Here is a 23,967-nt window from a genome sequence, read left to right on the forward strand (position 1 = left end):
AGGATTGCACTGAGCTGAGCTTTGGAGTTCATGATCTGGGACTGATAATGCCCCTTGATAATTGTACATGCAGGAAGAATCATTGCTTTCCCCCATCAGCCTGCAGTGTTTCACTTCCATCAGCATGCAGTGACCCTGTCCAGATTGTTGCTTTGTGTACAGCACACTGTACAAACACTCCTGAAGTGTTCTTGTGCCTCACACCTGGATCATGATAGGCTGGGACAGGGTCAGGGGAAGGTTCCTTCCTACACTGGCATCCATGCTCAATTGGTAGGACTTGAAGTCTGTGAGTTGTGAGGTTCTCTTTTTAGGCATCCTACATTCAAGTCTTTCTACAGCCTGTTTATTGTAATAGCCTACAAGGTCCTGGGACTTCACTGGAAGGAATAGTTTTTCTTATCCTGTTTTGCACTTTTGTATTAGACATACAAGCACAGTTGGTGCTAAGATAGGTTAGACTGATTTATGCAGATCGAGTTCTTTGGTTCACAGGAATAAACTGACACTCCTGCAAAATTATGTGAAATGGAATTTCAACCAAAGGATGAATGAAGTACAGGTCTGCCTGTTTCCAGTGCTGGACTATGATATTACCTTAAGGAAAGGAAACCAGGAGTGGCACTTTCTCCAACTGCAGAGAGTCCATTTCCTTCACCATAGTGTCTCTTCCTGAGCTTCTGTTATCCCTATTACACTGTGAAGACCTGCCCCTGGCACTTGTGCCTTGTGAGACCAGTCTGTATTTGTTCTCTGCCACTGTGTATCAGCAGAGCTGATGGAGGAAAAGGGAAATAGGGCTGTGGCTCTTTCCACAGTGAGTATCTTGTTTTTCAGAATATGTGTCAAAGCAAAGAGAAGAAATAGCTAAAACAAAACCCCAGTGTTTTCTTGGCATTTAATGACTTTTGTAATTCTTTTATCAACACTTACAGCTCTGCACAAGTGGTCAAGCATTCCACGGACTGTTTCCACTCCTTAGTGATTGTCAAGCATTGCAGGATTTAGGAATATTGTACACCTTTCCACCAGTGACCCTTCACAGCATGCCTGAGAGGTAGGCAAGTAAACCTTCCTGTCTCCCTTTGTATAAAAACAGAAGTGAAGTACTTAGTGCTGAGCTTCATATTAAATCACTGACACAGTCATTAGCTCTTGGTTTCCACTTCAAGGCTTGATGCCTGCATGGCCTGACTTGTGCAATGGACTTTGTTCTCATCTCTTCACCTGAAGCCAGCCTGCTCTCGTCTCCACATACCTCCTATCAGTGTCTCCTTCTCCTTTGTTCTGGGCTCTGTCCAACCTGTTTTATTTCCTCCCAGGAAAAAGATCTTAGCAACAAGATACCGCTGAGCACAGCTTTCAGCACCTTAAGCAACTTGCCCTTGTTGCTTCCATGCTGTGGTGAATTGGACAGTTGCCATGGACATATTGTCTCAACTATGTTGTTATAATTGATGCATTGTTATTTTTCTCTTTTGTTAACCAACAGAATTAAAGTCAGGGGACCTAGAACTTCCCCTGCCTTCTTTCCCTGTTTAGCAAACTGTGCACATCAGTAACCACCCACAAAGGAAGCAGCGTGTAAATAAAAAGCCAGTGTTCCCCACCCTTCCCTTCATTCCACATCCTTTTCTCAGTGTTCATAGAGCCATGACTCAGACTGGGTTTAGAGAAGACAACTTGCTAATCCCCTCCCTGCTACAGAGAATAAAATGGCATTTCATTCCAAGCTGTATTAATGCACTCGCTCCAGGGATAAAGCAGCACTCCCAAAAGGCAGTGGCCAAATTTTCTTTCTGTTGCGTTGTCTTTGTCTTCTTTTGAGTGTTACATTTAGATTAGCTTCTGAGGATTAAATGTTATTACAGTCCCTGAATCTGTTAAGGGGAAGGAAAAAAACATCAGTAAAGAGGTTATGGCTTAGTGCAGCACTCTAGATTTATCCTCAATATGCTGGTTTGAGGTTTGGTTTTGTTTTGTTTTTTTGAGGGTTTTTTTTGTGATTTATTTTCTTTTGTGAAGGTTGTCTTATCACTTTTAAAAAAATTATTTATTTTTGTAGTTGTTACTTTTGGATGCAAGAATTGGCCTGGGTGGGGGTGTGACTCTAAAAGGTAAAGCTGCAGGAGTTGGGTGAGGGGATTAGAAGGCTGTTAAAAGATAAAATTGTTCTGAAGCTGAGTTTCCCTCTGAAATCTCCCTATAGCTTTCAGAACTGTTTCTGAAGCTGCTTACTGATGACTCTGTTGCTTTGCATGTTGTGCTGAGAGGACTGCATATGCTTTGTGCTGTTATCAAGGAATGCATAAAGAATCTCAGTTGTTCTTATCCTGATGGAGATCAGCTGTAAATCCAAGGCAGCTTTCCAATGGAGAAACTGCCAAAGAGATTTACTCCATGTAGGACCTACTATGTGAGAGTTTCATTTAATGGTCCTAAGATCTTTAAACTTAATGGACATGAGTATTTAAAGTGATTACATTAGAGAAACCAGCAAGTAGTAAGTATCCTCCTGGCTGAATGTGGAGTAGAAAACCACACTGACTCAGTGAGGATGGGGGAAGAAAGGTCATAGATGGATTGTCTGCTGGTAACAGGGAATGTATGGCTTGCTTTCAGTACTCATGAAATAAAGGTTTTATTGAATTACACAAGATTTTATGAGGCTAATGGCCCCTTAGTTAGAATGGCAAGATTAACTGGAACCTAGTGAAACTACCTTCTTTTGTTTTTTTATGTAGATATGGAAAGTTTATAAAATAGTTATGTGAGTTTATATTGAGTTTGTTAATCTTGAAGTCTACTATGAGGCCTTTGGTATTTCAACAGAGGACTGTGCCCAGGAGACAAGGTCTGAAACAGTTATTATATGGGCAGTTGTGAAGCCAAAGGAGAAGGGTAAAGACATCATAGTTTTCAAACAAAATTGCTCTGGGATTTCTCCTATCATTAGATTAGATAAATGATTAATTTAGTGTTGAAATTAAGAACCTCTCCAACAGGGATTTAAGAGTTTTCAGGAGTAAGAGATTGATTATTGCTGAAAGCTTATCCATAGCCTTACCTCAACATAGTCCTTTTGTGCCCTGCAATGATGATACCTTCACCAAAATTATTTGACTTCATCCCAGTCCTGTTCTTCCCTTGGTGCTTGGTTTGTGCTAGCTATTCCTTCTTCTGTCTACACTGAGTCTGTTTCATAATCTTCAAATAAAGAGATGGGTTATTAGTCAAAGCTTTTCTGTTTCTCACTTTTATGAAGTTGCTCTTAGTAGGAAATTAAAATATTCTCTAAGAGATTATAATGTGTGAGTTTCCTCAAATTTATTTCAGAAGAGGGCAAAAGTATATGGGTGAATTTTGACTTTGTGTCATTTTACCTGGTGTGCATTTTACTGAAAGAAAAGGTTTCTGGTCACTTTCAGTTCTGCTTCACACAGTTTTTCACTCATTACCTTGGGATGTAAACATTTTCCTTATGAATTCTGGAAGGCCTATTGCTAACGAACTACTTGTACCAGTGCACTGATTTCCTAGCAACATGTATTCCCCTACAGCTTTAGGAATATGGTATGTGGAAATAGAAGTTGAATATGTGCAGTGGATTTGCATAAATTTTCCAGTTGGGCCAGATTATTCTTTTTTTGAACCAAATTTTAAATCTTGAAAATTTATTAGATTGTGTGCTTTATCCAAGCTGTTGAATGTTCTTTCTGAAGTTCAGTTCTTGAGGATTACTAAGATGCTGCTTCTAAATAAGATTTTTGTTTTGCCTGGTTAGTAAAATGAGTAACATTCAATCTAATGTTCACAGTATTGTGTTTCCTCTCATGCGTGATGAGGGATGAGTCCAATGAACTGAGGCTGCAGTTCTGTTAGCTCTGAAAAACTGGTGTCTCTTCAAAACTGCAGGAGCATTTCTTCACTGCTACGTTGGTGGAACTTGGGCATTTATAAAATAAGATCTGAATAGCAAGGACTCAAATAGCAAAGGAAGAGGTGCCAAAAGCTCCATGTAGTCTGTTAGGGATGTTTCTGTTGCTATCGATTTTTACAAGAAAAGCACTTGTTTTCTGTAGTAATATTGCCTTTATAAAGCCCTTAGATCAGGGTTTGTTGGCAGGCCAAATCCAGATTGTTTTCAAAAGCATGGATATTTGTGCAGCTGTTAAAACAAACCTCAGTCATACTTTGTGCATCAGAGGACATGAAATATTTCAGTTCACAGCTCTTTATTGTGGAGAATACAGTGAAAATAAAAGCAGATCTCTGCCCTCACATTGGGAATTGCATATTCCAACGTGTACCATGGTGAAAGCAAGGTTTCTCCAGATTTCATAGTATCTTATTATGTATTTACAAATAATGGCAGATCCACACCAAAATCCAGAACTTTTTGTGCCTTTGGCCTTCCCCTCCCCTTGGCTTGAGTTGGGAAAGGTGTAATGAATATTAATTAATGACCCAGCTTAGCCTATTCCTGCTGTGTTTTTCTGCCTGTCTTCAATGTGTGTGTGGTGTAGTGTGCTGGTGGTAATGGTGTGGGGCTGATCTGTAAAGGACTGAGGTTAAAGTTGTCTGGGGAAGCTTTCCATAAAGAGTGGTGAATTAAAGATGTCAGAAGCAATAATGCCTGAGAAACCACTTGTTACCAGTGAATTAATGACTTGTTTGCTAATTAGCAGCCTGAGGCAAAGTTGAGGTAACACTCTAACAATCTGGTCATTAATTCAGTTGCAACCGATTTCAAGGGCAGTGTTGCTATTTTGAACAGTAATTGTATTCCTGACTCTGGATTATACACTCTGTGTCCTTGCTGTTGAGTCAGTCTCCTCCTGAAGTCTTGGAGGGATGGTAGAAGACACCAAAGGCAAGTCCCAGCTGGGGAAATTTCAGGAATAGTTTGTTATATAGGTCAGAGCTTTTATATTTTTTTCTTCTGAGGAAATAAGGACTGTGGCAGGATTGCTGTGGACACCTTGCATCGTGGTGATGCATCTGCACAGAGGAAGTTGGTGGTGTTTAATGCTAAACTGATGAGAGATTTAAGTCCATTTCTCCCTCACAGAAGAGAAAAACCATCTTTGCCATCAAATTGGGCTTCAATAACTTTAATTTATTATTTATTTATTTGTATGATTTTTGCATTTTTCTTGTTATTCCTGGCAGTTGCATGCCTGGGACATATACTTACCATACCAACTGCAATTCAAACTAATTTGACCCAAAAATCTGGCGTTTGGAAGGCAGGAGCACTTGTTCAGGGATGGCTATTGTTTCCCTGGAGAGAGCTGGTCAGTGTTGTGCTGACTGCAAGGGCCACCAGCAGCACACTGGAGCAGCTTCATGTGCTGTTCTCCAGACTTAGAACCATGTTATCTAAATTGTTTTCTATAAAGTTTTTTTCTATTTTCTGAGGACTTCTTGAGTTACAATATTCACTTAAAAACAGAAACAAACAAGCAAAACCCCCCAACCTTCCCCCAAAAATGGACTTGTAAGACTTTTTGTGTGTGCTTGCTTTGAAAGCACCATTATTGATGTTCTCTGAGGGATGAGTAGGTGCTTAATGGGGATCTTTGCTGAGTCAGTGTTCAGAATTGCACAGCTTGGTAAAAGGGGGCACTGTGGTTTTGAAGTTTAGAGAATGTGGGCAGAAGCAAGGGAAATTTTTTAATAAGGTGAATGTTTAGCTTCAGATCCCACCTGAACTTTAACATTGGCAGCTTCAATCTCCTCTCTAAATTTATTTTGGGATCTTTAGCAGGATGTGCCACTCTGTCAGTGCACAGTATACTAATGGACTCATATTTTTGTCCATCCCTTTGTGTAGTGTGAAGTAAACTGTAGGAACCTAGTGCAGTACCCAGTGGCATTTTGGAAAAATGACTGCTGTTCGAATGGGTAGTCAGGGTTTTCTTTAAAAAAAAGAACATTTCATTTGCAGTGTGACATTATTATAAGATCATCTCACATAGGAGACATTTACTGAACCTGCTGCCCCTCATGTCTTGTGGTTATATGAAATCAGCATATCACTTCTTCAGTTACCTTTTTAGAAGACTTTTGAGGAAAGTATTTATTAGGCCAACAGTTTCCCAACTAATTCCCAGATATTATAGCACTGTCACAACCCATATATTCTTAAGGCTTGTGCTGCATATCTTCTACAGACTGCATACCTTCCCTTCCTGACCTGAGATCTTAAACAGTTTTTAGATGATGTTTTTTATCTGAAGGAAGAAAATCCCTATTCGGGTCACTTGCTGGGCTGTGTGTTGTTTTCAGATTCAGTTATTGCTTGCTATATTGCTTTTCTGCCTTGTGGGAGCTGAGCCAGCTTCCTTTCTGATTCAGAGAACTCCTTCCAGCAACAAGATTCTGACTCATTCCTGCTTGGCTTCCAGAGACTGTTTTGCTGCTAACTTTAGGCTCTTCATCTTTGCTAGTCAACTTTTAGTAGCTTGGCATCTTTGGGAAAAAATGGTGCATGGCTTTGTGGGCAGGAGATCCAGTTCTGTTAACTTCTGTATCTCTTGGCAAGTGAAGGAAGAGGCAGTAGTTTTCCTTTCATCTTCCAAACTGGCAGTTTCTCATAGCTCAGTATTCTACCATCATAATCAGTAAAGAATTTACATCCAAATGTACATTGGAATTATCCACTTGTGGGGAAAAGTCTCTCGTTATTCTAAACCACTTGCCATCTGCCATGCAAAATGCTAATAGGGGTGATTAGTTATTGCATTTGCAGGTTCAGTAGGATAAGGATAATAGTATTTTATATGTTTTAGTTCAGTTTTTTGCTTATTGCTACCCTTCTGCTCCCCCAGAGACCCACAGCCCACCACCACAGCCCCAGTGCCTGCAGCTTATGGGGTCTAAGGAAGCCAGTTAAATTTGGTTGAAACTGCACTTGGCAGAACTCAGTGAAGTATAAGGGAAAGTCTTTCAGGATGACCCATTGATCAAATGGGAAATGACCACTTGTGTGTGGGGATAAATCATGTAGGAGGACAGGGGAGGTTGTGACACTGGAGTAAGTCAGATGGAGAGCTGGAACCAGCATTGCATGGGTCACACAATCTCTTTGCATCAATTTCGTGATGGAAATGAAGAAGTTGTTGTTGATTTCCAAAATTAGAGGTTGTTACAGAAAACTGCTAGATTTTAGTCACTTTCAACATCAGTCTGTATGTTCTAGAGTTTGGGTTTTTTGTATGCAGTACAGTGACACAGCAAGTGGCTGACACTTGAGACTTGGACTTGTTGTGTTCTCAGTGGTAGAATCTAATTACTTACACAGAAGAAGATTTCAGAACAGCTTCTGCCTGTTTGTGATTGGAAGGAAAGGAGGTATCTGTCCTGGGAAGAACAAGGGTGCAGTGAGTGCATGAACTCCAGTGGGGAATTGGGTGGCAATTTCAAACAAGCTGTCAAAACAGGAATTGAGATTGGGAAGTACTTGAGTGACAAATTTTTTAGGATCACAGAGTCACCCAGAAACTCACAGTACTTTAAAATACTCATTCATTTGGCACTTCATGAACAATGTATGGAAAAACAGAGTGGGGTGACCTGTTATTAAAATGCAGCTGTCAAGGGGAGAAAGAGAGAGGGGAAATAATGCAGGTGTGCAGGAGTGTGCTGCTGACAGTGTGACAAGGCGTATGAGAAGGATTTAGACAGGAATACAGCAGATTCAGCTGAAATTTGGGGGTAGCACCCCTGTCCTTCTGAAAATTGTCATGAGGTTTCACCTTTTCTTTTAGCCTGTCCCCTCTTGCTCTAAACTGTGTGTTACTTCTGCAAGCTTTCTATTCCACCTGGATCGGTGGCAAAGCCTGATGAGCAGTGTTTTGAGTACTTGAGGCTGATCAGAAATACTTCCTTCCTGATCATATTAGTTTAGCCTCACGAGACATGCAGTTTGTTTACACTGTGCTAGGTTATGTAGCTTAAACATTACTGATTTTTTTAGTAGAAATTTGGATAATCTATTAAGCTTCTTCCATCTCTTATTTCCCTTGCCACACAGCTGTAACATAGCTCTTACCTCTTCCATTCAAACCACGTTATCAAGCTGATGTGCAGGATCAGGGAATCCCATAGCTTGTAGTGAGGGCACCGTGCTTGTGATAGTGCAGCATCCTGTGCTGAAAGTTAGCTTGCCTGGCTGTTTGTTCTGTGCTGATGAGTTTGTTATATGTGAATGAAATACTTCAATTGTGTTTAATTTTCTGCTGTAAATGTCAAGGATGCAATAATGAGAGAGAATGAAACCTTTCTATGTGCTGTGTATTGCATCTGTCTGGAGTCATTTTTTCGGGCATGTTAGAGAAGCCATCAGAGCCAACTGCTACCCAAGGGAGATGCAGTTTTACAGGTCAGTTAACCACCTATTGGGTTTTATATATGTACAGTGCAGCCTGGCAGCACACCACATTTATGTGACCAAAGCATCACTGAGCTTAGTCTGATACGTGTGTAATGGACCCTGGATATATAAACATACTAAGCAGCTATACAACGTGTCTGATTCCTTCCCAACATGCAGAAACTGCTGCTGTGTGCCCTAGGATTTACTGGCAGTGCTGCCCATGCATCTCATTGCTGGTGTCTGGGGCTGTCTCTGCTCCAGTGGCTGTGGTGACTAATGTGGTTTGCTCAAGTTGGTTCAGACACTGGGTCTTAGTCAAATAATGCAGCAGAAAGCAGCTAATCCAGTCACTGGATTTTGTGGCCCACAAGAAATTCCAGATTGCTGGCCCATTTAGGTTGCTGCTTGGAGCTGTGTGCTGGAGCCAGCTACTTTTAAGTTGGCTTGTGAGAGACCTCGTGTATCTTTGTTTATCAGTTTCTGACCAGAGGTATGAAAGTGTCTGAGTTTAGAAACCATCAGCTTCTACCTTGGGTTTTTTTGTTCAGCTTGAATGGTTTCCCAGAGTTAAATGTAAAAAGAAGATCTTGCTCTTAACTCCATCTGGAATTGCTGTTCTTCCCAGTAAAGCCAGTGATGGTGTGTTACTCACTGAGGAGTTACTGATTTTTGCACTAGGCTAAAGAGCTGCCAATTCCTAAAGCACTGAAGTTGCATCTCTGCTTGAGTAGTCTGATCTTCAGCTGGATGGAAGGACCAGCAAATTCATAGACTTTTTCCAGCTTTCCCTTGCTTTCCAATACTGAGTCTATAATTCTTTCAAAAAGGGAACCTGTCATCAGCACCTGAATAGTAGCCATAGTGCTGTGCTTGAAACCTTCTGTCTCTGGGTCTGTATCCTGATGATATGGCTTTAATTGCTTTTTGCAGTGAGTTTGGGTGTTTGTCTTTGGAAACTGTTGCTTCTTGATTAATTGATGGACATTGAGACCAGCACTTCTCCTTCTAGTGCAGTGCTTATGATAGAAACCCTCAAAGTACCTTGCTTTAACCTCCCAGACACTTTGTACTTCTTCATGGGGTTTATATCCATGTAGGAATGAATTTCCCAAGACAAATGAATGCAGTTATTGACTGAAGCAGCTGTTACCTGCTGCTATTGAACAGTTAGGAGAGAGTTAAGAAGAAAACCTCTTCTGAGCCACTAGATTGGCCCTGACTAAGATGAATGTCTAATTCACTCCCAGCGTCCTTACTGCTGCCAGTAATAAAAAGCTTGCTTCACATATTCACCCCACTGCAGACGTTTCTCTTAAATTAAATATCAAGAGGACATATAATAGCACGATTCCACGCCAAGCCAATATTATCAGATTGATGTCAGCAGTGATAATAGAAGAAGGATAAGTTGATGAGATTTCATTTATTAAATAAAGTAAGGGGAATTCACAGTGATAGAAAGGATTTGGTTACTCTCGGTGTCAAAATGCAGCAAGATCGTGTTCATTCTGTCTTACCTCAAGGGATAGTAGAGAGAAGGATGCCCTTTGCTTCATTTTAAGAAAACCTCTCCCTTCTTTTCTAGACAAAGACCTGATTTAAATCTCTCCATGGGAGGGGGAGAGGAAGTTCTGAAATCGCAGATTTCATGTGTATATAGCCTTCCTGCCCATTGCACACTGACCAGGCAAAGGTTTCCTTCCTCTGTGTGATGGGGAGGCACTATTAATGAATTTTATTTCTAAATCCATCTTTTACTTTTTCCAACCTGTCATCCTTTCTCCTTTCTTCCTCCTTTAAACAGATGAGAGTGTGTTTTATTGATTTAATCTTTCCTGTTCTTTATGTCCTGCATGTATTTATTTCCAAAGTGTTGTAAGAGCTTGTCCTCGATACTTCCATCTGCAGATATTGTGCTGTCACTTCCCAGCCCAGCCTTTCCCTCCTGCCTTTTTCCTAGCTGCTGTAAATGAGCCTCTTACACCTGTTTTGATAATAGTTGTAGCAGGTGCAGCATATTTTATTTTGGACAGAGGCCAACTGTCTACCTCATTTGATGGTGACATATGCTTAAAACTTTGACCCACTTCAGGAGAAAGGTCAAAGCATACAAGGCTTCTGCTAGTTGTGTATACAAACCTCATCCCTTTTCCACCATTTTCCTTTTCTCTTATATGAGAAATAACAGTAAAAACTCTCAATGACACATCAGGAGCAGTGTGATCGGGTGTCCAGAAGATGAATTTTCCTAAAGATTAGTTAGTGCCAACAGCCTTGAGCTAGGCTAAGGGTGAAGGAAGATAGTTGATAAAAGTCCACCTCCTTTGGAACTAGCCCACAATGTCACTGCATTCTACAGATGTGTTTGAAGTTGGATGCTGCTGCTTTAATTCCTTTTTGTCTCAGATATGCATGAGGAAAGTCAGGCACCTGTAAGGTGCAGCTGTTGTCTGTGCATGGGGCTGCAGTTCCCCCAGTGTACAAATGCTGCAACCTGCAGCTGAGTGTTAATGTGAGCAGGAGAGTGGCACCCCCTTGATTCAGACTGGGCAGGCATTGTGGCTGCTGTGCAGGGAGGAAACATCTCAGGCAGCTGTTCACCAGAGCACTTCAGGTACCTCTTTCCAGTCCAGATGGGTACCAGAACTAATCTGCTGGATGTGGATAACTTGTGTACTCCCAGATTCCACAGTAACTTGTATTGATAATTACCTAAACCAACTTTGCAATTTGTTGATTAGAGTCTCTAAACCTGTTTTGAGAAGCTGGTGCAATTGATGTATAACCACAGCTTGAGGTTTTATTTTGAAGAAATAAAGGAGAATAATCTTGTTATTTTGGGTACACGGTACCAAATAAATGCTCCCTGTGTTGTGGGAGGTGATGTGCAGGAATGCTGGTTTAAATACTTGCTGGGCAGTGCATACTGGTCTGGGCTGATTGATCCCCTGCCTCTGGTAGGCTTTAGGCAACAATACTCTTTTTTTGTGGCTTCTTGCTCACCACTCTGTGGCTTTTAAATAGCCCTGTGGGCTGAGCACCAAGGGGTCTGTTAAGGGAGAGGGCCACAGACTTTGCAGCACTGTCTGAGCCCACAGGGGGGTCCTAACTTCATAATTATTCTAGGCAGTGAAGGCTGACACCATAGGAAGGACAGTGATCTAAAGCAAAACAATTTCTGTAGCTCTCCCTGCTGACAATGACAACCTCTAAATATTTCTAAGATGTTTGTACCATGCTCAGTTCAGATTAATACAAACTGGTTTGTGGTGTGCTGTACCTTTTAGCTCTTCCAGGTTTCTATACTAAAATTACAAAATGCCCTTCAGTTTAACATCACTGAGTTTAAAAAAAACTAATTTTAAAAGTCTTAACTTTTTCAATGAATTGAGGGATTTGGTGGTATTTCCTGACCTGGTATTGTTTGGTATCATTTCCACAGTCTCACTGATTTGATTAGAGTGATATTAAAGTTAGTGACAAAGCAAAATGCCAACATTATGAGTTTCTGAAGCTCTCTCTGGGTTCTTTTCTATCCCAAAATTTGAAGATATTTTTTTTTAGAATATGGATTTTCGAGGCTTTAAAGGTGATTTGCTATATAACATAGAAATTAAAAATGAACACTAACCCTTAGGGACTGTGCATGGAATAAGTTTCTTCTAAAAGCTGTGAGATTAGCGAAGAGGTAGAAAAAGAAGTCTGTATAGTATCCTTGCTGGTTTCTGATCCAAATCTCAGTGTTGTAGTGTGGCTGTCATACTGATAAATTCCTACTCTCTCCATGTGTGTTGGCAGTATGACTGAGGAAGTATCAATTAGAGTACAGCTCAACCAAATGATTGTGAGTGTGCGCCCAGGTTGCTGATACGGAAAAATAAAATTGTTCTTCTTTTGGTGCTTCCACTTCTTTCCTGAGCACCTTACATAGATGTGCATGATTTGGAAACTCATATCAGAGCTCCCCAAAAGCATTTAGATTTTGGTTTAAGATTACATGTTTCTTAGAAGTCTGTTCCACCTGAGAGACTGTAACATGTCCAGGGACAGGTCATGTTTTCACTCTCTTTGCCTTGCTATGAAGCTTTTTTGCTGAATGAGTGCCTGTTGTTCCTGTGGAAATGAATACATCATAGCAAGGCATTAATATCTGCCTGTAGCATCAAGTTCTTTGGAAGGAAGAGGTGTGTTTGATATTTGGGCACAGATCTCTAAGCATATTGGAGCAGGAAATGCAAGGAATTAAATGGATTTATGGTTTAGGAGATGACATCTGAGGATTGCTACACCTAAGCATATGTTCTCTTACTCTCTGGTAAAACATACCATGGCCATAGTGCTGTGAGTGCCTGCAATTTGTGTCTGCCTGTCTGTGCAGCTGATGTCACTGTCATTACTGTGTTTGTGCCATTGTTGCTGGGATTGTTTTACAACGACCTTCCCCTTTATTGGTACTGTTGCTGATGATGTGCCATATGTACACATGCACATTAGAGTAAAAGAACATCATCCTTAATTGTTCCTGGGTAGCTGTCAATGCCATTTACTGAGTATGAATACTAATTTCTGCAGAACTACAGAGAAGCAGATATCTGGTCTTGCTATTATTCTGGGGTTTTTTCCAGTCACTAGGAGAATTGCAGTGCTTCCAACCATGCTGGATTTCTTGTAGTGTTTAAATAGATGAGAATTCAATAGATTGAGGTGGCTCATTCAACAAGTCTGTTCAGTTCCTTGTCAGACTGTTACAGATCTAGTGCAGGCCCAGCCAGGATTTCTTGAGTTCTGCCAAAGATTTCCAGTGTGAGTTGAGAAAATCATTGGAACTCTTGGACTTAGGGATTTTTTTCCTCCTGAATGCAGAGGAGAGATGATGTTTTAAATAAGGGTGGAAATGGCCTTCTACACCAGCTAAGAAAGATCATGTTCCCTCTTTTTGCTAAGTAGCCTGGATTTTTCAATTGAAATACCCTGTTGGTCATTTGACCTAGTTTGGTGATTGGTGCTCCCACCACTTTCTCTATTAGGACTACATGACTCCAGCATAAAGTTAGTATGTGTGTTGCTGGCAAAGTGGTAGTAAGTGGTTGAAAACTCCTCTTCACGCATCATTCTGTGCTTGTTTTCCCTGCAGGAGGAGGAATGCTGATCCTATCTGTGCAAACCTGCAGTCTGAAATTCTGAAGTGCTACCAGGAAAACAAACGTGAAGTGCTCAAATGCTCGGAGCTGGCGAAGGAATATCAGCGCTGTGTTAGTGCAGCTCAGAAGGTAACAAAAGCTTCTCTGTTGTACTGGCTGGCTTTGCTGTCTTGTTTTGCATGGTGCTTTCTTCTGAGAAGTGTTTCTGAGAGCTGTGGTATCTGTTAGTCAAACTGCAATCTTCATAGGAGACAAATCTTCCTTGGGATCCGTTTCCCCACATTCATTCCACATGTCCCAGTCACACAGTGTGTCCCAACTTCATTCCTGTCAGCGAGTCCTGTTGTACCAAGCTGCCACCAAAACGGTAGTACCAGTGCTCCCAGGTTTCAATGTCAGTCAATGATTTTCCCTAGTTTTACCTTCTTGGATGTTGTATACTGCAAACACTAAGTAAATCCACTTTAGCAATGTCTGCAACATTTTCAGCAGGCTCTTATAGATAGGAGGATAAACTCAGGATAAACATCTCCTGTTATGGGACTTTGCAGTTGGAGGTCTTGCTTCTTTTCATTGCTGCATGGGGAAAGGTTTTGTACTGGGCAAAGCTGCTGTCTGTTAAGAAAATTTCATACTCCTAAAAACTCTTCATCTTGTGTGGGAAGCCAGGAAGCCTTATGGCTCTTCCTTCTGAGATGCAGAGTCCCAGTAGGTTCTGTTGATGCCTTAGGACAGTGGCTGCTCAGTACCTTGGAAGAATTTCTGGCTATTGAAACAAGTGAAGGGGAAAAGAAAATGAAGTATTTGGACATTACAACTAGGGTATGGTCCTGGGCCATCAGAGAATTCAGTGGGTCAGGTGTCCCTCAAGGGCAGACTTTTCTGTTTTGTTTTTTGGGGGTTTTTTGACAGTAAAAAATTCTCTAAAAGGTGCTGAGAATATAGTAAAGTGGATGTGGCGAAAAGGATGGTAATAGAAAATTTAGACTCCTCTCATGGGATTACTAAAGCAATAGGTGGGGGAGAGGTGGATATTTCATGGAAGCAGTCTTTCTCTGCATTAGCATTGTGAGGGGAAGCTGTATGCCTGATTTAAGTATAACATGAAACAAGCTGCCAGCCGGCTCCCAGAAGAAGCCCGACAGAAGGAGATGGGAAAATTGTCAGGATATATTAGACCAAATGTTGTTGCTAGTCCTAGTGGAATTTTTTTCCTTCCTGTTTACAAAGAAGGTCTTTGTATGTCTGCAAATCAGCAAGGTTAAAGCTGCCAGGGAAAGGGCTTTTCTCTGATATCTCCAAAGTCCCCAGCTCCCAAAACATGTGATTTCTTTTTCTTCCTCAGCTTTAAAGTAAAGTGGTGCCTGTGCTGCTGCTGCACAATCCGTGCCCCTGGTTGCTGTGTGCAGAGCACTGCTGCATCTATTGCCAACCTCTCTTATCCTCCTTGCCTCCTCTAAATCAGGCTTGTAGCCTTTTCAGTGGAGTATATCTTTAGCAAATGCATTTACCAATACATCTTTATTGCATGCAGTGCAGGCAGAATGTGATTACCAAAGAAGACAGATTGCATTAAACTTCAGCATATTTGCAAGCTGCGGCTCCAACCCGCCTGAGAAACGGGCTGGGATGCTGCCAGCCCTGAGCCCCAGCCCAACATTATTAAAGAGTAAATTGGAAGCTAAATGACTGGTAACAGCAGAGGGCAGTGAAAGATCCTATTAACTTGGATCTTTTTTGGATCCTATTAATTTGGATCTTTTTTGGATTTGGTGGAGGTTTTGGTAGGTTTGCTTTATAAACCAAAAGCTGGGGTTGTCTGGTTGTCTTCGTTCCCAGAGTCTTCAATGAACTTCAGAATTTTTTTTCCCCACTACTATTAGAAACTACCTGGAAGGAGAAGTGCACAGGACATTAATTTGTTGTGGATGATGACAATGTGGCAGTAAATCTTGCTATGTTTTAAAAAGGGGCTTGAGAGACTAAGGAATAGGTAACTAAGACCTTTCAGCTAGGGGTAGGCACTAGAGGGTTCTGCAAGTACAAATTCAAATGTAATTTTGTAGGGCAATATGTCTTCTGTAGTTTCCTTTTGTCCCAGGACAGCTCAATTCCTTGACAATTTGCCTCACTGCTCTTACTGACTCTTCTGACTCCTGAGATACATGTAGCAATCACAAGCTGTTGTTTTATTATGTAGGATTAAAATTCCCTCCTCCCTTCCCCTTTTTAAGCTGTTATTTTTCTTTAAGTTTAAATTAGCATCTTATACCAAATGGTTTTGTCTCACGCATTCCTCTTTCAGGAAATTCAGGTTGGAAGAATGTGGGAAAGAAAGGCCAGAATCTCTTAATTTCTTCCGTATTTTTTACCTTTTTTTTTAAAACACAATTTGTTTTCCAGTGCAGGAGGAAATGTAATCAAAGTTGGATGTGTGACTTCATCTCACTTGCATGGTGGTGATTTGTTCATTTGCTTTTTACTAAGGATTTTATAAGGCTTGCTGAATATTCTTTAATGAAGCATCTGCTTCTCTGCAAGTTCCTTTTGATGGCTGGTAAAAATGTCTGCAGGGCATGGTACACATTAGACTCAGAGAAAGCCAGCTCTAGATTTCTAGACTGAAAATTGCAGCTTACAGTGGATGAGGATAATTCTTTGCCTCTTCCCCTTTACTGTGTTTGTTTGAGACCATTCCTTTGGACACCCATTTCCCTTTGCCTGTTGTGCACATTTCTGAGCCAGGAGCTGAGATACACCCTCAGTTTTTTCTGCCTCATGAACAAATATGTTAGGTAATCATTCAATGAGTTTTAAAATGGATTTTTTATTGGTTTTCTGTACAGCTCCTCTTCCTAGAAGATGTTACTTTATTGTGGTGCATGGTGGAGATATAGCTATTGTTATCTGTTTTGTATATTTTCTGGCTATTGGGCCATCTCTTGTAATCAACAGAGAGAAATAGGCATATGTAGAGTGTGATGCATCTGATTCTAAAAAGTCATCTGAAACAGGCCAGCTGAATTGCCAGCCAGAGATGAGTATTTCCCTCTGTACTCTGGGAGGTACATCCAGAGCATAGACTACAAAGCTGGTGTCTGTTCTGGGATGCTCATGGCTATGGGAGCAGGATCCTGCTCTGGTTGTCTGCCTCTGTAGCCAGTATACTTTCAACTTGCCCAGCCTGACCTGCTCATGAGCTTTTCCATTGATACCACCCTGAGTGTTGAGGTTTGGGCGCGTCACTGTTGACTCAGTGCAGCATCACTGCGCCGAGCGTTGACTCATCAGCCCCTTCAGGCTCTGGGTTCCTTCCTGCATCCCATGCTTTGCTTATGTGGAAGTTCTCTGACTTCAGAGGATGTTACTGTGACAGCTCCTGTTTAATTTAGGAGTGTTTTATCTTTTCTGGTGGTCTGTTTCCATGGCTGTGCAGAACTTGAGCTATAGCATAAAAATTGCTGGCTTTAAATCTAATAAAAGCTGGGATAATGGGACAGCTGTAGGAGGGGCAGTTCCCATTGTGTCTTTCAAAATTGCCTGTAGTTTATTGACTGCAAGTTTCACCAAGAACTACTGCTGTCGTTAGATAATGAGAATTGAAAATTGCTGCTGCTGTTTCCCCAAGGTTTCATCTCGTACACTGAGAAGGGGGTGTGGAAGGAAGAAGAGAGTGGGCAGTGGAAATCTGCGTAATTTCTTAGTTTGGATCCAGATGGAAGGGGAAAACAAATGATTTTGTTTTAAAAAGTCTGAGTCCTATTAGTGAATTGCTTCCCTCCCCCATGCAAATATGCAGTCACATGCAAGCTTTTCAGAGGGTTTGTGACCCATTCTGCTGCCCTTGCATTCTGTTCACACCAACAGGCAAATGTGAATTGAAGGCGAATTTTAGTTGGTTACTTTGTTACGTAATTGGTGGTTATACCAGGGACTCTCCAGCCAGCTGCCACTTGGAAAATGAGGCCTCCAGTGACCATATATTAATGTGATCTGAGATTTCAAACAGAACCTGCTTCCTGCAACTGTGTGCAGAAAAATGTCTGTTAGTGAAGAGCATGTATTCCTTCTTTTCAGGGGTTTCCTTACTGTCTCTAGGTGCTTGCCTTCCACAGAAGGACCAAGGTGAAATTTTTTGTGCACTAGCTCCTGGCCAAACCAAGCTATCAGGAGCCATGTACTCAGACATGTGTTTTCCCTTGTCAATAGGAGCTGTATACATTGAGCTAGGAGCCATTCATAATCCTGCACTCTCCCTCCCTGTTCTGTGTCCAGCTTCTCACAAATCTGCTATTCATAACAGACAAAGGTAAACCTACTTCTGTCAAGGCTTTAGGGCTTGTCTGTGTAAGGAAATTACAATACAATAAACTGGTGAGTTTCTCTGTATATGAACATTCAGGGTTTGTAATGAAAGTGCAGGGAAAATTCACACACATTTACTGTGAGTCACTCTGCTGTGTGCAAACAAGCCCTTGCTAAATACTGATTGACTGAATTCCAGTGAAGGGAGACTTTTAACATAACCTTGAGTTGTCTGTATTCTGCTTTGCCCTTGACTATAATAAAAAGGAATATGGTCAATTTATTGTGTTTACATTTCTAAGTGATCTCTGTGAAAGCCCAGTTCTCTTCTGGCACACAAAGCATTACACTTCTGCTGGAAGTTTGTCTCTAATCTGTGGGCAGGGACTTATACCTGCAGCATCCTCTCAGCAATCTTTCTTCAGTTCCCATCCTGTTGGAGCAGTTTTGTTCAAGCACTCTTGATCCTGCTGAAGCGTGGCCAGCTGGGAGCTTTAATTTCTGCAACTTGGATCTAAAGAGAAACAGAGTTGGATGCCATGGGCTGCACTGCAGGTATCTGAGCATGATCATCAGGCTTTTGCTAAAGTGTTGTTTCCATTCTGGTGGATTTCGGGGTACTTTATAGAGAGATTGTGTATCAGGATAGAGAGAAGCAGTCAGTGTGTGTAGCTGGAGAAAGAAAGTTTGGACCAGGTATAGCAAGGTCTGTATCTGTTCTGTAGAAATGCCAGGATTTCTCCTCCCCCTGGGATTCTGCAGAGGTAGATCTTGGCTGTTGAAGCCTCATTGAGATGATCTATCACATGCTATGCTGCTTGAAATACAGTATATCTAACTTGAAAGGCTTTAGGGTTGTTTGAGCTTTCTGGAATTCAGGTTTGTAGTTTCAGGTGAATCTGTGTGTTTCCTGTCTGGAGGATGCTGTGCCCAGCCATCCTCAGCCAGGTACACAGCTGTCCTGCCTCCCTTTTGTCAGTCAGTCCTTGCTCAAAGCAAACATATCTGTAAAGGGTTTGTCTTGGCTTCTCTAGAAAGGAAATTCTCTCTTTTTTTTAAATCTTTCTTTCTTTCAACCTGTATTTGTGCAAATGCTGTGGTGATAACACTATCAGAGGAGTTTATGACTCAATAAATGGCCCCCACAAGGGAGTTGGGGGAGAGCTGCAAGCTGCAGGCAGCTGCTGTTTGTTTAGCTACAAACACAGAGGAGCAGTGGATTAACTGTACCCAGGCATAACCTGACCTGGTATTTGCAAAGGTGAAGAGGATCCATATTTTGCTTCTAATTATGAAGTTATTGTTTTGATTTTCAAGGCGGCAGTTGCAGGTTCTGGCGAGTCTTGGGTCTGTACATAATGCTTCATATCCTCAAGAGTTCACTGGTGGATAAACTAAAAATATAGAGCTGCCTGAAAGGACATAAACCACCATCTTAATATATGAGGTATGTTCCAGAGTAAATGCCGGCCTACTTAAAATGGAAATGTCTGCTGTCTGTACCTGGTATTTATGAAACTGGAGGCATAAGTTCTTTATTTACTCTGTATCTCAGCACTTCGTGAAGCTCTGATGTTCCCCACAGCCTGGTGTGTTGTGACCACTTATTAACCACATGAACAAATTCTTCTCTCTGTATGCTCTTTTTAGTCCCTATAAAGCCCAAACCTCCTCAGGTTTATAATTTTTGAAGAAAATGAGCAGAAATAAATTTAAAATTCACTTGGCTGTGCTTCAGGGCTCCTCTTTCAGTGATACTTAGTCCATATGCTATATCATCTTCACATATGAAGTTCTTGTATCCACTACCTGATCTGGAAGGAGGACTTCTGACTGCATTTCTCTTCTCATAAACAGTCTGGTTTTTAACAGTTCAACACCCAGTCCCTGTGCGTATTTTTTTGTTGTTGTCTGTTTTTTGTTTGTTTGGAGGTTTTGACATGGTTACAGTGAGGCATAATTGCTTTTGAGTCTAATTTCTTGCTTGATGGTTCTGATTTCAGATATATTTACAGGTAAAGTTAATCTGAATATCTATATTTTACAGATGATTTTGAAAGCAATTTCTGTAAAAGAGGGAAAGAAGTCAGTATGACTTCTACAATTTCTGAAGTTGAATTATTTGGCATTTTGTTACTTCTAAAATGTGGTCTTGCTACAGTTCTTGTTTTAAAACCTGGTTAGCCTTGAAGTATTTAAAAATAGTCTAAGTTTTTTTTGCAATAAAATACTATAAGAGTTAGCTAATCAGGAATGAGACATCTTCACTGACCTGATGCTCTAATGAGGTCTTTGAATGGGTGTATCTGAAAAGTCTCATTAGACTTTGGTATCAAAATTTCAGTCTTTGTATTCTCTCTCTTTTCAAAAATTATTTCTCTTTAGGCTTAAATTAGTGGGACTATATGGATCAAACATTTTTTTGGTTCTGTGCTCTCTGTATGGTGTGTTAGGCAGCATTTTCCTGAGAGCTGTAGCCTGTATTCAATCAGGCTTATCTAGTATGGAAAATAGTTGCTTGGGGGTGAGAGACTGTTGTGATACATCTGGCTGTTTTAATGCCAGATTCTTTCTCAAAAGATTTGTAGCACTGTTGGCAAGTGGGAAGTGGAAATTCTTACTCAGATTAATTCCAGGAGACTGATGACCAAGCAGTCTTGGACAGAAAGACGTTTATTTCCAATTTTTAAACTATGTGTTTTGCTGCTGAAGTTAGATTGAAACAGATCCACAAAAATTGCTGTCGATAGCAGAGGCTGGTTAGAAGCACAAGGTCAGTGGTCAAGTGCTTTCAGACTCCCAGGAAGTTCCAAAGTAGCCCTGACTTCCATAACTTCCATACTAATTTTAGATCCATGCTCTGACAACTTGGCTATAACTTGGGAAATTTTATCAGTGATGCCAAAGCCTTCATGACAAACTGGGGAAACCAAAGATTTGTTATGCTCTTTGTTGGTCATAGTCTGCACAGGATGGTTTCCTGCTGTGTGCAGTTTGCAGTCTCCACACACCATCCATCAGGTATTTTTGTCACAGGTTTTGGGGCTGTATTCTTTGAGGACTAGTGGGATTTAAAGCCTTCATCACTCAGCTGAATGTGTCTGTGTGGGCAACGTGCAGGGGTTATTGTGGTGGCAGTGGTCCCATTCAACTGGAAGAGTTGCTCCCAAGCAAGCAAGAGTGCTGTGAGTAGCCCTTCTCTGGAGGTTGGTGAATGACACATGAGCCCTCCTGTTAGTGGGAAGCCAATCCTTGTCTCTTCAGAACTGTGGCATACTGGAAGAGGGAATTTGCAGAAGTTGCCCTGATGCTGCTTGCTAGTCTTTGTTTTCTCCACAGAGCCTCCTCATCTAAGGCTGTAGAGCATTCATCTGTTACAAAATCCAGACTTGGAGGGAAGGTTTCTTTCTGCATCATGCCTGCAGTAATTGTTTGTTATTTTCACCCCTCTGTGACACTGTCTGCCCAACAGGCCTCCTCGTCTGGAGATATTTCCTGACATACTTGTGATGCTTCCAAAACAATTTAAAGCTTTCAGTCTTATCTAAACCTTTGCAAGTCAATTGAAAAAACCTTTCTGGACACCAGAGCTTCAAATACAGGAACAGGACGTGTTGAAGATAGTGTGTTACAGTGATCTGAATACAGTGTTAGAGTTAGCTGTGCTGCTGATGCTTCCATCTCTGGCAAGAAACATTCTTCTGGTTATAAAATCCTTTTTGATTAGAGGCCTTTGCTGGGGGCTTTTAGGAATTGGTGAAAGGCTTTTAAAGACCTCTGCAGTCACAGAAAGTGTCCAGAAAGACAACACTTGATATAATTAAATTGTTACCTTTGTAACACAAGGGAAGCAGGAAGAGAAGCCTTGAGTTAGGATGGTGCTGCAATGTCTGGTGTAGCTTGTTTCTAAAGCTGGAGAGGTGCTGCTCTGCTGTGTTGAGCCTGAGTGTGCATGCAGAAATGCAGACAGAATTATTTTGACAATGTGTTCGCTCCTTGTCCCTGCTGAATGCCTGTTTGTCCTGTATAAATGGATTTCAGGATCAGCCAATCTCCAGCTCTGAATTAGTCTAATAAGGCATGGTGCATAGGGTTTAAAGGTCATTTTGCAAGCAGCTGGCTTCCTGCATATATTAGGGGGAATGGTTTTTTAAATAATGGTATTGGAAAGCTGTTGATTTGACTTTTAAAATACCTGTATGCTATAAAATTTCAGCTCTTCTGCCTCTGTCCTTCAAGCACTCTGCTTGCCCTCTGCCTGCTCATCTTTCTCTCCTTTCTGATTACCTCTGCCCATCTGCCTCTGCATTCTCTCCCCTTAGGTTTATCAGTCCATGTTTGCTGCCCACAAGGACTTGGCTTGTATTTCTGAGGCTCATGTCTTGGGTTACTTCTCTGGACTGGGAACAGAAAGCTCCAGGTTCCTTGGTTCAGGCGGTTAATAAAGCAATATTACACTGTTCTTTTATTGGGGAACTGGGAGCTCAACAATCACTGCATTTTTGTGTCCCAGCAGGTTCCTAGTACCCTCCTCAGGATGAATTTAACATTGGTGAAAGAAGACTATAATTTACTCTTTTTCTTAAGCTCCTGAACTGCTTGAATCGTGCATGTTGATTATTCGTTTCCTCTCTGTGGAGTGTGTACTTCAACCTCAACCTGATCCAAGTGTTTCATATGAAAATGGAGTATGTTTTTATTCATTTGCTTGTTACCTGGATTCCTCTTTGAGTTTGCTGATGAGCATGATTTGAAATGTTCTAATGACTTGTAAAGTGTGGACACTGTCTTAAAAGCTGAAGGGAGCACCCATATGTCTGGGTCATGCAGGCTTTTGGCAGGGGCAGTGTTCTCCTGCCATGTGTGAGATGGCACCTTCCCATTGCAGTTACTTGTAGAGAATCCTGCATCTTCAGATGTTCTTTCTGCTTGGTTAAAGTTTTGTTCACAATATATATCCTCAGAAAATCAGATAACTGGACAAAAAGCAAGCTTAAAATTTAGGGAGATGATAGCAGCTGCAATCTTCTTTCTTCTTGCATTCTAACCAAACTGCTGTGAAACTTTTACATTTGTCTTATTTGATGAAGGATGTTTCCTACTCATGACTTGCAGTTGTTCTGAGTTTACTCCCTTTTTAGTACCATGCAGTGCCCTGACACAGCTACTGAAGCAGTTTAGTTTTTGGGTCGGCACACCTTTGTTCTTTAGATGTTATATTAAAAGCATGTCCTTTCTGTTCTTGAAGTTTTTTTCTCTCTGTGGCACTCTCCTGACTATTGTGGAAACAGGAGAGTGATGCAGAACTGAACTGAATTGTGGGTTCTCTCTGGCTGCCTGTAAGGGCTCAGACAAGCAGTGCCCAGGTATGTGATGGGTCCCTGCTCAGCTGCTGTTTAAAAAAATACTCTTTAAGCTAGAGGTTTTTTTGCTGATAGAACTGTAAACCTTGCAATTTAGAATAGTATATTGGCATAAGATTAAAAAAAATCCCCAATTTTCTAAATATCAAAGACTCAAGGTTTTTATCTTCTGTGTGAGGCAGTAGGGCAAGTAGTATCCTATGTTTCAGTTACCTACTTGATAGCTTTAGAAAATAAGTTATTTGACAAACTAGGAGAATTTCTGGTTATAGATACAATATAGAGATTTGTTGATCTCTCCAAAGGATTTGAAAAGGAGACTGAATTACTGTTTTTTTGTTTGTCCCATCTCAATGCCATCTTAATTCCATGTCTGAGAACATCTGCCAATTCCTTTTCATGGGTGGAAGAAGGGAGGAAATGTGTCTTTCTTTAGAGGCACTGCCTGCAGCTAAACATGGTGTGCTGGGAAGTTATATGGGCACTTCTAATGATCCTCTGAGCTCTCTGGCACTGTCTCTCCATGGATTCAGGTGTGTACCAGATGGTGACTTTGAACACAAGAGTTTCCATCAGACCATATCAGCAGGAACTATTGAAAACTTGTCTTCAGTAGTGCTAAATGCAGCCTACTTAGGATTACCATCATTTAACAAGCTCTGTAATATTCCTGGGCCCCTGGGGTGTTGTCAGTACTGTTTAACTTCCTGTGGCACATCAAGGTTGTATTTTATCTTTTGGTACCAAGCCTAAGTGCATTTAGGAGTATTCTGAGGCT

At 41.2% G+C, this 23,967-nt stretch overlaps 1 protein-coding gene across 2 annotated transcripts in view; it reads left to right on the forward strand.

Annotated features, from left to right (window-relative positions):
* Positions 1-23,967, forward strand: part of CHCHD6 (coiled-coil-helix-coiled-coil-helix domain containing 6) — a 110,697-nt gene that overhangs the window by 60,189 nt on the left and 26,541 nt on the right. For both annotated transcript variants that reach the window (XM_077184807.1, XM_054640457.2), the window contains exon 8: positions 13,515-13,650. In XM_077184807.1, the coding sequence (XP_077040922.1) occupies positions 13,515-13,650 (136 nt within the window). The remainder of the gene's footprint in view (positions 1-13,514; positions 13,651-23,967) is intronic.

The sequence above is a fragment of the Agelaius phoeniceus genome, chromosome 11 (assembly GCF_051311805.1).
Source record: "Agelaius phoeniceus isolate bAgePho1 chromosome 11, bAgePho1.hap1, whole genome shotgun sequence".
Lineage (NCBI taxonomy): Eukaryota > Metazoa > Chordata > Aves > Passeriformes > Icteridae > Agelaius > Agelaius phoeniceus.